The sequence below is a fragment of the Parus major genome, chromosome 11 (assembly GCF_001522545.3).
Source record: "Parus major isolate Abel chromosome 11, Parus_major1.1, whole genome shotgun sequence".
NCBI classification, from domain to species: Eukaryota; Metazoa; Chordata; class Aves; order Passeriformes; family Paridae; genus Parus; species Parus major.
In genome coordinates, this window is record NC_031780.1 from 3,971,954 (window position 1) to 3,986,246 (window position 14,293).

Below are 14,293 nucleotides of genomic sequence, written 5' to 3' on the forward strand. Positions count from 1 at the left end.
TGGTCAAAGTCTGGAAGTTGCTATTATATGAGATGCAAGAGCAAATAAATAAATAAATAAGAATTAAAAAGTCAGTCCAGCCTGAACACAATGACAGAAAAGCTAATAGTAACTGCATACCAGCGAGAGGTAGGAAGGAGGATATGCACACACAGCTGGACTTGTTATGGCCAGCTTATAAGTAGGCTTTAATAAAAATTGTTACAAATCAGAACAAGAACTAAGAAAATTCTGTACCTTCAGTATGGTCTTCCCTTCATTCTTCCCATCAGTAAATGTAAAATATAATTAACACTTCCATATGCAGAAATAATAAATGCATAAGAACCAGCCACAGCCTATATTTAATTACAAGGGAGATGCTAGTAATGAAACATACAGTAGGTTCTTGTTTAAATTGAAAAAAGAAAAAAAGAAAAAGACTGTACTATTGCATCTCAGAAAAGAATTAAGGAGCTCCTTGGCTTATTGAGGACTACAAAAACAATCACTGCTATAGGCCTGGTTTACATATTTGCTCTATTAATTTACACAGCCCTGGTAAGCCTCACATTGCAATGCAACTGCTAAATTACACTGCTCTTCGTAATGGGCATAAAAAGATGCAAGAGCATGCAAAGTGTATTCAAACAGACAATTAAAATTATCAATTCTGTTGACAGCTGAAATGAAGGAACTGTGCTGAGGTTTAATGGTGCTGCATGAAGGACACCTTGTTTGTGGATGATTGAATTATCCAGATCACGTGTTGACAGTCTGCCTCTGCCCAACACTGCACATTAGGCCAATTTAGTGTCTGCTTATTAAAATAATTTAATTCCAGAGATTGTTCTCAAGCATTTCTGAGTCTCTTCCTGCTCTTTCCTCCTCCTCTCACTAATGATGGCATCTTAATTAATATGCTCATTTTACGCCACCACAAATGGCTGGGTCACCACAGAGCAGTCCAGTCAGTTTGGCTGAACCAACCATCCCTGGGGTGATCCTCTCCAAATCAGCAGGAGGTCTGGCCAGACACACCACAGCCTCAAAGTTCTGAAGCAGAAAAGTATTCAACAAAGGTTGTTTTTATTCAATTTAACACTAGTTTATCCATGTTTTTTTGATGCTTCTTTTAATAGGTCTTCAAATCTGCATGTTTATTAAATCTATTATATTCTAAGAATTTCAGCTTCTAGCCATGTAGGAACAATTTGTTTGACAACTCCAAAATAAGAATTCCAGAGAAAATGAAATTTCCCAAAGAAATAAGAAGTTTGAAATCTCTTTTCTAAGCTGAACAACAATCTCATGTCTCTGACTCTAATTACTACTCGTGATCTAAAGTTCCTGTGAAAAATCAGCTCAGACTAAGCAACATATCAAAATTCCAAGACTAAAAACATTATCCTACAGGTTTATTTTAGTACCTCCAATGGCTGAATGACTGAAGTTTAAGAGAGTTATTTCAATAGACTTTGGCAACGTTTCGTTTGGAGAAGTTAGAGCTATTTTAAAGTGAATGTGCACAGATTACACCTTCGTCTGAAGTGAAAACACATCAATATGCAGCAGTGATATCTGGAGGGAACTGAGATGGGAAATGTGTGCATTTGGTGAGTAATATTGGTTTGCATTTCTCGGTTCCACCGAGCTATGGGCTGTATCCCATTGCAGGATCCATATATTGGGCACCACTGCCCAGTGCTGGACACCCAGGAGAATTCCTGGTTCAGCACCAGCAGCCAAGTACAACAAAGATATCATTAGTAATAAATATCACGTGTAAAAATGCAGGTGTTTGGAAGTTATGAAAATGGCAGTGCTTACATCCTTTTTTAAGCCTTTGAAGGCAACAGACCACTGGATAAGACACCACTTTTGTTTGACAGTGCTCAAGTTCCAAAGTCCCAGATTGGAATGAACAATTTGCATACCTTGATATATTGGAATAAACTAACACAAGACCTGAAAAGCTGTTAAATCTCCTTCATCTTAATGCTTTGGGTATACAGTGCCAGGTTGGGTTTTATAATGTGGCACCTGCTCAATGGAAATATACTGAATATTCCAATTGTGTGACACATTGCTATCACTGATGATCCCAAACTTCTTCCAGCCTTTGAATTTCATGCAAAGACTGGGAATTATATTGGTTGTGAATGCTTTCAAAATACAAACTTCTAAATCTGAGTTGCAGAGATAATTTGATAGAGATGTTGATGGGAAAGTCCAGATTTCCAAGCTTATAGGTAAGATTATAAAAAAAAAAAATCAGTAAATTTAATTTTCAAGAACTGGCTGATTCTAGGTTTTCACATAGCCCTAATTGATTATATATTGTATTTTGCCATTTCTAATATGTGAAACAGAATAAAGTCTTTAGAGACATAGGATTAATGCAAGGGAACTCAGACTGAATCATGGCAATATCCAAAATCTTAGGAACAAAACAAAAAAAGCTTTCTGATAAATGGCAGGAATGAAATGAATACATAAACAATTGTGATTTTTGCACAATAGTAATATATGAAAACAACGTACGGTTCAGAACCAGCTGGTCCTCTGTGAATTCAGACGGCTTTTCTATATAAAAAACCTTCTGCTGGAATCCAGGGACACATTCTAAATCTTCTGCACATGCAAGCAGCAGAACCTGAGGGGGAAAAAAACCAGAAATAGACTTTTAACATCCACTCCTTCATCCATCATGTTGGCTTCTGGGAAGCATAGCGGGTTTAGGCTCAGTGCTCATAAAACAAAACACTGGGGTCCGTATCCATAAAACAAAATATCCATCACATCACACTTCCCCTTCAAATCTTGCTAAACAATTTTTTATGTAAGGTTGCTTTTATATATATGGGCTGGCATTGAAATTACAAAATAGTAGCTTTCAAGGTGAATTTCAGTTCAGAATATCAATAAAGAATGTTACTGGACCACAAAAACATAGGATGCAATGCTGTCCCTAAAAATCACATTTATTTAGGCCCAGCTAAATACAGCTGGAACCAAATACATACTGAAATTAAGCACATGAAAGTTGATTTGAATACCTGATAAACTAAGAGCTGCAAATCTGCCTCCAAGTTGATCATCAAGTTGCGGATAAAATTCTATGTTCAAGGGTAAAGTCTCACATACAGAAGTTTCATTTACAAAAGAAAATTTTTGCTAGCAAGTCTAAACTATTTCTTTTCTTTCCCTCTAAGCCAGAGTTTGTCCATTTTCCCTATAATCAAAAGCTTGTTTACACCAAGGGAAGACTGAAGAGGAAATGTGTGCCTCATAGTGGAGGTAGATCTGAAGGTTCCAGTTGAATACAGTTTGTGTCACTGTTGGTACACGGTCACTCAAGTTCCGTGTCACCACAGGAACATCAAAGGAGGAAGCTTAAAAGCAAAGTAAAATTGCTGGGAATAGGTACAATTCTAATCTTGGACTCTGAAGCATTTTATCCCTGAATAGAGAAAACAACCTGAAGGGCTGTTTTTCTTGGCAGCTGTTAAATGACAGCAAGGAGGTAAGAATGGTCAAGAAAGAAGCATCAAGCAAAAAAAGAAATTACTAAAAAGTTTAAAAGGTTAAAGAGAGAGGCAAAAGGAGGCAAAGTTAAGAGCAGGAAAAGCCAAATCGTATTTTCCAACACATATATGTGTAAGTACATTTTCAGAAGTACTTTCTACTTTAGAACATCTAAAGGTGTTTTACAAAGCCTGACTTGCAGGTGGTGCACTGACCACTCTGATCTCAAAATTGTTATGGGCAATCTGCTGCTTGTCAGGCAGCCTGAGCACAATCAACTAGAGAGGGCATGTGTGGCAACCAAGAAGGAAACCAACACAGGGGCTCTGAATGACATTTGCTCCTAAATTCAAGTGGCTCTGCACAATGGGTCTATTTACTCAAGACATCCTCAACACACAATTACAGTTTTGGAAATAAAGTTCTTCAGGGCTAAAGTGAAGACAATTTCTCCCCAGTATCTCACCAATGGATACTGAAGGCTCTTTTCTCCTTCACCAGCTCAGGTGACAATAACACTCTCACTTCTCCCAACATACCAGCAGCATCTCTCAGTCCCACCTCTACTCTTTTATCATCCAAGTCTGCTGATCCTGATCCTAAAGAGATGCCCTGCAATATTTTAACATCTGCATGTTTCCCTATTCCCCACCACTCCCAGTCCACCTGCTAAATCAGAGTGATACATGATCTGCTCTCTCCCTCCTTACATTTCCCACTCATTCAAAGTCCTGTGTGATTCCATTTACAAAATCCAGAGGCAGTGATGCCCCACCTGGTCTGCATTTGCTGTTCTTTTGGGAACCAGCTGCTGGATCATTTGTTTCTCTGACAGTTGCTATAAAAGCTTGGCCAGAAGTGCCAGCAGACTATGGGAAACAGCCAGAATAATTCATGGCAATTAATCTGGTGGAAGGTAAATGCAACAGATGGACACCTTTGCCTTCCATCCAGACCTGCTCCACGTTGGTTTCTTGGAAGGATTAACCAAGAAAGAAGAGAAAGATTTAAAGTAATACACCAAGAAACATGCAATACACTTGACTACGATTCATTTTGGTATCATCACACTACTCCTGCCTTTCTTAAGGAGATTTAAAACCACAGCTCTCAGTTCTTCATTCTCTTAAAGGCATTGATATATTGATTTTATTGGAGATTTTGGGGCAGAGAATTGGATGTGTCCCCTTCAGCCTTCCAGCAGGAGACATCTGCAAATGTGAACTGAGATATTCAGAGCCTGCCCTGAAAATTGTGCATGAAGCTTGATTACTGATTGTTAAAAAACCTGCCTTATATACATTTCAATGGGCATATGCATAGGAAGAAAGGCACATATGCATCTTCTGCACACATTTCTGTGTGCACAGGTGCAGGTTTAAAGTACCTGTCTTTCTGACTCAGTGTTCCTGGATGAATATGCATAAAAATGTAATCACAGCGAGAGAAAACCTCTTCCCATCTCGAGATGTAAGCAAAGTTATATAATGAGTCCCCACCAGAAAAACAGTCCAAGCCATATATTCTGAAATTTATCTACAAACAGCTCTTCCCCTAAAGGATTAACACAGCAAGTAAGAAGCAAATCATGTTCTGATCTCCCAGCTACTCGAGCCTTAAAGCTGGAACTCTTGTCTTACAGAGCTATAAATAAAAAGCCTCTTTGGACATCATCTATGGCAGTACTTAGAGAAGCGAATATGTCTACTTTATCAGATTTGTGACAGTCTAAGTTGACTTTGAAATCTGGGCAATCTAAATGGGTCATGAGTTAACTTCTGTAAGCCTGGTACAGAAGCCTCACATAATAGAGATGCAGCAAATAGAAAATGACCTTTACTCCCTTTGAAATAATTACAAGACTCAAGCTTGGCCTTGCTGTGAAATGGAACATTTTATTCCACTTGTGCAATTCCAGGCACTTTCTTCTTCTCAACATGTCAGACAAAATGTTAAATCTGTCATCATGTGGACAGTTTTTAATTAATTGTCTTTTAAAAGGAAAATTATTCTTTTAATTTATTTTCTCATGAATAAACTTCTGTTGAACTAAATGCCTATCTCATTAAAATAATTTCTGTTAAGGTTCTTCACACTGGGGACAGTAGTCTTAAAAAATATCTTATAAAAAATAAGCCAGGCAGATATATGTTTAAGGCAAAGAGACTTGTTCAACACAGAACACATTCTGAATTTTAACACCACGTAGATGTTGTATTTTTTGATATAATAAAAGGGTTTATGGGCTGATAGAAGCCTAAAGAAAGGCTTCATCTAAATACACTCTAAATAATATTTAAATGCCACATGTAGAACTCTGAATATACAAATATTTTTCACACAACTAGTCAAGTACTGGGCAATTAGTACAAAAGGATCCTTCACCTGCTACCAAGAAAAAAGCCAAATTCTTGAGGAAAAAAGACAGTTATGCAGCAAATTAACTTGCTCATGAAAATCTAGATGGGTCTAAGTCTGAAAATCAAAGCAGAGTCGTGACTACTCCGACCTACAGATCCTGCGTTCATCAACAAGCGAAATCAAAGCTTTTCATAACGTCCTGCTTTTCAGAAATGTACAGACCAAAGACTCAGTGTTAATACTGACAGCTTTTCTTTCAGAATTGATTGCCACTTGGTGTAAGGAAATGTCATAGTTCAGATAACTCCTGTGCTAGTTTGGTCACTGTGCTAGGACTGGACTCCTGGTGAGATATCAAGCCTAAGAAACACCTTTTTTCATTAATAAACCAGCATGCACACACTAGTGACCTTGACTGACCTCAACATTTGCACTGAAAGATGCTTACATAGAATATGGTTGGAAAGAAAAAAAGAAGAGCAATTTAATACTGTACTGCAGAGGAAATGAATAAATTCCCTGATGCTAAAGTACCTTTGGATATCACGACACCTCAGCAGAACAGGGTCCTTCTACCTCCTCTTTTGGTGGCTGAAAGTCATCTCAGAAAGGTCTTTCTAAGGAATTTCACAATCTTTATGTTCTTTTCAACTTGCACAGTTTCAGTTTGGCCACATGCTCGTTCTGCAAATGAATTTTCTCACCTTTAGCTGTGTACACCCTCACATCTTCATTAGCCCTACCTTTAGGAGATCACCTAGCACAGAAACACAAGCTCCAGAATATTAATTGCATTTCACACGTATTCTTACAGTGTGAAATTCATCCTTGTGTAAGGCTTTATTTAATTAGAAATGTAAATGGTGCAGACACCTGTGAAAGCCATCTGCCTAGACAGGAATTCTGCACAGAGTAAATGTAAACAAATCTCATTTCAGAGGAAAATATTCTGTGGGACCACATTCTACCTTTGACTTCAGGAGAGTAATCTGAAATGAAAACAAATCAACATAGAACGCAAAAAGGAGGAACTAGGATTGAAATCACGCTTGTTTTTACTAAGAGCAATGATTTCAAGAGTTCAAAAATTATGAGGCACTTCCTGAGAAATGAGTTTTAATTCTGATTGTTTTGTTTGGAGTTTCTGGTAGGGTTGAGGTTATTTTTTTATCTTTTAAAGCATGGTTTTGGGGTTTCTTTTTTATTTCACTCATTTACTTGGAAGTGGGTATCGAAAATTTATGCTTCTGAGCTTTTCTGTGGAAACACGAGAAACAGAAATTTGCTTTTTGCATATGAAAACTTCAGATTTTCATAAGAAATACGGTGATCCTTAGAGCTGAGAATGGAGAGAAAAATGTAATCAGAATAATGAGAACTGCCAACACTGAATTAAATTGCTCATGACAAAATATTTTTATCATGCAGATTGAGATCTTTGAATCTTAAAACCTTTTCCATGTTCAGGTGCTGCAACACCAGACCCACAAAAATGGATAGGGAGGAGACCATCAGAGAAGAAAACAAGTGATAAACAGCACACAGCCATAGGGAGATGATGAAATTTGAAATCTTCTCTTTAGATTTAAATGAGGAAGTTATTCAAATGAAATTAACAGAGGGATACTTAAAATAAAGAGAGCATTGCTCCAAGTAAGATTCTGATTCTGCATGACAGACTCCAATTAGAGTGTCAGCAGGTCTTAAGGCAATTATTTCATCAAAACACACAGACTGGACATTAAGTTTTCTGTGTCTTCTGTGTTTTTAATATCAACTGGAACAAAAAAACTTCAAAAGCTTGAATAAATTATCCTCTGATTGGCATAATTAACAAAGGTATGTTAACTTTACATAAAGGTATGTTGAATTATTTATCTCTGAATGTGACTAATTAAACACACAGTTCTTTTAAATTAATTTGATTTCTAGAATGTTATGATTTAGGGCATATTTTATGCAATATTTTCATTTGGGAGAGAATTTTTCACTGTTTCAGGCTTTATCTGCTCTTCTTTCTATCAGTAAAAAGTTAAAAAAAGACTGCTCCCAATCCCTACAGCTCTACCTCTATATCTGATAGAGAATTCCAGTCATTTTGTAAGAAATGCTATTAAGATTTGGCACTAAGATTCTTCAAGGATGATAAATATCCTTTTAAAGGGCCTACCTATCCATTTACTGCACAGTTCCATCCTAAAAGGGAAAGTCACACTCGGAGTACTGAAGAGTGGGCTATGAAAATGCAAATTAGAGTGACTTTATTGGCTTAAATGAATTCAGTTCTCCTGTCACTGAAGCTGTGTGACTGTGGTAGGCATCCATTAAGTGGAAACAAAATGTGACAAACCCTTTTGTGAGACTATCTACCGCAGGAACTTCCCTTTTATGAGCACTTTCCTTACATACCTATGTTTATTATAAGAATTTTATCATATATTCAGTAAAAGGTGTGCATCTCTCTTGGCACTGGGAATCTCGTTAAGTTATTCAAGGAGCGATTTGCCAGCGGTAGTGTCAGAACAGGTAGTTTCAAACAGCCACTCGCCTTCTGAAATTGAGGAGCTCTGGAAGAGGCACCGTCATTTTCTTCAGAAATGATTTATTCATTTATTATTGCTCCCAGGGTCTGTTCTGACATCAAAGTGACCACGGAGCCCAAACTGTTCAGGGTGAAGAGGGATAATATGGGCAGTGCCTGCAGAGTACAGGAGCACTTTGACAGCATCCTCATTTCAAGGCAGAGCTGGGACAATCCTCTCTCCCCAGTCACTTTTCTTGCTCTCCCAGTCCCATCTGCTCCATGAACCCAGTCACCACAAAGCTCCGTGAGTCCCAGTGCGCACAGGATGATGGAGCTGGAAAAACAGGCCTGGTGTGAGACCCCCACAGTCTGCAGCCCAACCTGGGGCAGCCACCATGGAACTGATCCTGAAAATAAGATTTTTCATTAATTCTTACTAACATATTTTACATGCTTCAGAACTTGAGCTGGCTTAGATTTCCCTTGGGAAAACTTGGGAACTTGAGGGAAGGCCTGACATTCCAAATTCATCTGGACATGTTCCCATGTCACCTGGACCAGGTAACCCACTTTGACAGGAAGGCTGATCTGGACAATCTCCAGAAGTCCTTTCCAACCCCAACAACCCCGTGATTCTGTGAAACCCTTATACAGGAACCACGTCTGGTGTCACAAGCAGGCACAGTGATCTGCTGGCCAAATCACTTGATCCCAGTCATAAATAATTCCTACATTTCACAATTCCTGACCCTTATTCTGATGATCATTTCATATCTTCCAGAATAAATTTGTTCACAGTCAATTTATAGCCATTTATCCCTGTACAAGTCTTGTCTCATAACTAAATTAACATTTGTCCCCTCTAAATCTTCCATTTATTGAGCTAGACAAACCAAACTCTTTCCATCTCCTCTTATTTGGATACATCCCTGTGATCATCTCAGTAACATTTCTTTGTGCCTGCTTAAGCTCAACCTGTGCAAAATACGTAAAGAATGCCAGATAAATGTTCTTCAGGGTCTGGATATTTCCTTAAGCCCAAAATATGTTGCCTAATGTTTCCTAAAATTCCTTTTGAAGTCTTGTCATGCTGGTGGCTCACAATCATTCTAAAATTAACCAGCACACAAAGAGCTGTGAAATTTGACATTGGTGGAGGCACAGCTGCCATTTACCTAAAACAATGTTAAGCAGCTTCTGCAAACAGAGCCAGGATTGATCTTTATGAAATATAAACACAGATGCAAACCCTCATGCATTGATAAATCGATGCCCTTTCTGACCAGCTCTGCCCACGGTCAGCAGAGATCTTCCAGCCCAGAGCCCAAGCTCAGCCTTCCCTCTCTGTAAAGATTCCCAGCTGAGGTTCAGGATCTGCCCCTGGGTCCAACAGAGCTCCCAGCTGAGAATGATTCGTACCCACATGGCTCAGAGTGCAGGATCAACTTCCACTTTCAGCAGATGTATCCGAACATTGTTCTGATTTTTGTAATCCAGGGAATGGCTCTCATCTCGCTTCATTAAATATTTTTTGATTAATAACAGAGACCAAAACCTGCTACTTGTGTGCAAAGTAAGTAATATTTTAAATTACTCAAGTATTTAACAAGTAAATAACTACCCATTGTGATTAATAGCACCATTTAACACACTAGACTCCAGCAAAAGGACGGGTTGGGCTCCAAGGTTATTTTTTGTTTATTTTTAGGCATTATGAAAGAAGTAATCATGTTTTGCTGAAACCCATACACCACCGGAATGAGATTACAACTGGTTAGCCTATTTAGAGAAGCTGCATAATAAATTCATTTTACAGGGTACAGAATAATGCAAATGAGTCATTCAATAGCACTCCTGTACCAGTGAAAGAGGCATAAAGAAGAAACATTGAAAGTCAGAGTTCTGGACTGGTTGTGCTGCAAGGTGTGGAATTGCTGAAACCTAAACTGCCTTACAACAATAACCTTTTTGAAGATCTGCTCATACCAAATGTTTTAGTTATTTATTGCCTAATGAAATAAACAGGCTGATCCTCTTTTCCAGCAGTAATGACTTCATGAAGCATTTACACCAATGAAAATACGGACCTCTGGTTTTCTAAAAAGGAAATATATTAAAAATTGTTTAAACTTATTTAAAAGCCTTCACATGGAGTTGCATGGGGCAAAGTCATTATTCCACATAGGAAAACACTGATGTGGCAAAAGCTGTTAGAGAAAAAATTAAAATCATATTTCTTACAGCAGATAGTGGGTTTTGGATAGGATGGCTGGAAACTCTAAGGAACATGATACATGTTTAATTTCCCAGCAGTGTGATAGTTATCAAATAGAAAAAACTACCTTCCACCTATTATTTTCCTCGTATTCCACAAAGTTAGAGTCTAAAGCAATTATTACTGCAGCACAAACTGAACTCAGTGTAACACTGAACATCTGTCTTTTGCACTGCTAAGCTAAAACTGAAAATGAGCTTGCTGAAAACAATCTTTGAAAGTATAACATGGATTTAAGGATTAAACACAAACAAACTTCTGTCACCTTCAAACATTACAAAAACAGGAACCAACCCCCAGAACTCATAAAAGTATAAGGACAAGCAAAAATATCTGTTTTTCAACTTCAAAAAAAGATTTGTTGAACGTTTTCTGACCTTCTCCTAAACACTCACAAATGCAAGATTTTTTAAAAATTAATACTTTCAAGTAAAATCCCTTGATTCCAGCAAGGTTATTGGAGAAAAACAAGTCTAGCATCCAAAGACTGATAATAAAAACTGAGAAATTTCTGCAAGGAGCCCAACACAAACCTCTCTACCAATTTTGACAAGATTTTATTTGACATCAACAGGAAGAGGACAATCTATTATATAAAACAAGTTATAGAAAACTTTTTCCAAAGGAATCTGCATATCACATGGTTTCTTTTTCTTTACAGCAAATCATATAGAGTAATCATAGTATGAAAGTGTTAAAATGAATAGTTCTGAAGATTGGCTTCTTATGGGTTTCTACTTAAAAACCAAGCTCAGAGGTGTACTCTTAGTAAGGACAGGGCTGTAAATCACTTTAATCTTTTTTAGTGGGTCAACACATTCTCTATCTTCTCATCTGTTTCTTATTTTCACAAAAATCTTGTGAGCTGATCTTAGAAATCTTCTTCAGAGCAGGTTTTTAAGTGATTTCACTTTGCTTTCCTAAAGAGCAGTAACTGTACATTAGTAGTAGTACAGTAGTAACCATATGTGGATTTAATTCATTTTGACCAAAGTTTTTGCATCACTGTTCATTTTATAAGTCTGGACCCTATGTATTTACCTACAACAAGTAGTAATTCTCAATTCAGAATCATCTAGAAATAAATACAAAAGGATTTTTTTTAAGACAAAACCAGGTATTTTTGGCAATGTCAGCTGCTTATTGAGGAGTATTTTTAATGAATTGCAAAAACACACTCAGAAATTAAAAAGAACTTGTACTAACTCTTCTGACTTGAGTGAAAGCAATCCCCAGGGGGAAGACAGAAAGTAGTTCAATATTTTTGAGCTCATCACAATCAAACAAAATGTTTAAAACTTACAGGCTCACTTGTGTTAACAGTGACATTACATCAAGAATGACCTTTCAGAAGAAATAAAACCCATTAATGCTAGGAACAGACAACTATTAAAGATCAACACTTTGTAGCCAAAGCAGGGGGAAAAGAAAATCAGTCTGGCAAGTTAATTAGAACATAAATAATGTGAAACCAAGACCCTGGTCTATAACCCTCCCTTTTGTAATTGCTTACAATTTAAAAGCTGAATGAAATCTTTTATGCAAAAGATACAACTATTGACCTCACATGTATTAGGTAGTCAAAGAAAACCCTGACACGTTGAGAATGAGATCTCAGGAGTATTGGAGAAAGCCTCAGTAACACCCTGTTAAATACTTATTTCCTTACAGAAGAACTTTTTTTTTCAACTGTGAAGGAATATTTTTTCTGGGAAACATTGGATATTAATTGCTAAAAACGTCAAGGGTTTTTTTTTTTGTTCACTGTAAAAAAAAATAATCATAGAAAATGATCTGTACCCATGAAAACAGAGTTTTCCTTAGGTGGAGGAATAGCTGCCAGTCCTGGGGCACAAGAACAGACAAATCCCACAAACTCCACCAAGGAACCTCTGCAATAATTTGGAATTATTTGGAATTATTTAAAATATTTGGAATCCGTCATTCAAATCAAGTCCAGCTCCTGCAGTGGTCAGGAAGCCACTGTAACCTCCCCACTAAACCTTGTGGATGGCACTTCCACTACATTTAATTCTTCTGTAATTATCTGTATTCACCAAACTGATCAGCTGTTCCACGTGATATTTAACAGGCAACAGACACAAACAGTAAACATAAAACACATGAGAAGTTGTGAAAAATGTAAATCTCTGCTCTGTATCCTGCTTTAATAATAATAGTACTGAGAACTCCTACAGCAGGATATGTGACATTTGATTATGGAATGTCCCAGCATTACTACATGGTACAGAGGTTAATGTACTATTTTGCAAGTTTATAAAATCAGATTGTTTGGCTCGTTTTGACAAAGTAAAACTATTTGGGTTGTACATAAAAATAAGAAAATTTAAAGAAGAAAATGAAATATCCAGTAATTTAAAGGCCCTTTGCCTTGTATATAACAATTTAAATTTACTGGAGAACTTCAATCTTTTTTTTTTTTGGTATGTGCTTCAGCCTGAAAGTGATTTGGGTTCTGTGCTTGCACAGTATAAAGCAATTTAAAATTATTCATCTGCTTCAATTTTTATAGGTACTTTTATTTGAAAATGATTGGGGTGCTGATCATGCTCAGCATTGAACAATTTTAAATTATTTAAATGCCTTTTTTAAATCAATGCCTAATGTTTGGGCCTGAATTCTAGGAGGCTATAGCACATTATCAGGCAGTTTAAATTATACAAGAATATTATATTTTGCACAATCTTTCATCTCCTAAATAAGAATCAGTTTGCAAGGGTGAAAGCATAAAGCATTACACTTCAAAATAAATCAGTGTTATGCAAAACCAGAAACCTAATTTTTCTTCTTTAAATATTGTAAGAGACCCTTTTTCCATAATCAAATTCCCATGCCTTCCTCCATCTTATGAAGCAGGAGCATTTCTAAAGCTACAAATATTCCTGCTTCCCTAAACTGATATAAACAATTTCAAAGGAGGAGAACAGTTTTAATGACATCTGAGTCCCTGAAAAAATGAGAAGGATTTATTCCCACAACGTTTGTTTTATCAGACATTTTATCAATCCAGCAGTCAAGTTCTCTGTTGTGAATATGAAGAAGTTCAAGCACTTCTAGTGCAAGTTTATGGTAAAGTATGTCAAAGTTCATGTTGGATTTCAAGGACATCATTCTCGATTTAACAGGACTGATGCACAAAAATCTGTTGGGTTTTGAGTTTTAATTGATAACTTATTTCTCTCAATTGTAAAGAACACACTTTGCCTTTAAGCATTTTTCTATGAAAGGAGGGGAAATTGAGGTGTGAGGTTTGCAAATGGTGCTGGAGATGTCCAAGTGAAGAGCTGGGAACTACAGGTGCCAGGTCACATTTTTAGTGAATCCTCCACTTTATTCATGCCTGATATTCTCTGTCAATGCTCTGCCAAGGTGTAAATATTTACTACAAAAATCTACTCCAAGTTTTTTGTACTTCCAACCAAGATATTCAGCAAATATGAACGTGGACTATGCCTCCAGTTTAAAATGGGATATCCTGGAAAGAGAAACTTACTGACTTCTTCCAAAATCTTATCTCCATATATCACCTTTCACACTTCAACCCAAATGATGTAGGAGAAATAGGATAATTCCTCACCAAGAAAAACAATCCCGTGTTCCTCTGC

General features: G+C 37.0%; 1 protein-coding gene across 4 annotated transcripts in view; it reads right to left on the reverse strand.

Annotated features, from left to right (window-relative positions):
* CDH13 (cadherin 13) overlaps positions 1–14,293 on the reverse strand; it is a 426,254-nt gene that overhangs the window by 338,487 nt on the left and 73,474 nt on the right. For all 4 annotated transcript variants that reach the window (XM_015640174.3, XM_015640173.2, XM_033517167.1 and 1 more), the window contains exon 2: positions 2,524–2,635. In XM_015640174.3, coding sequence (XP_015495660.1) covers positions 2,524–2,635 — 112 coding nt within the window. The remainder of the gene's footprint in view (positions 1–2,523; positions 2,636–14,293) is intronic.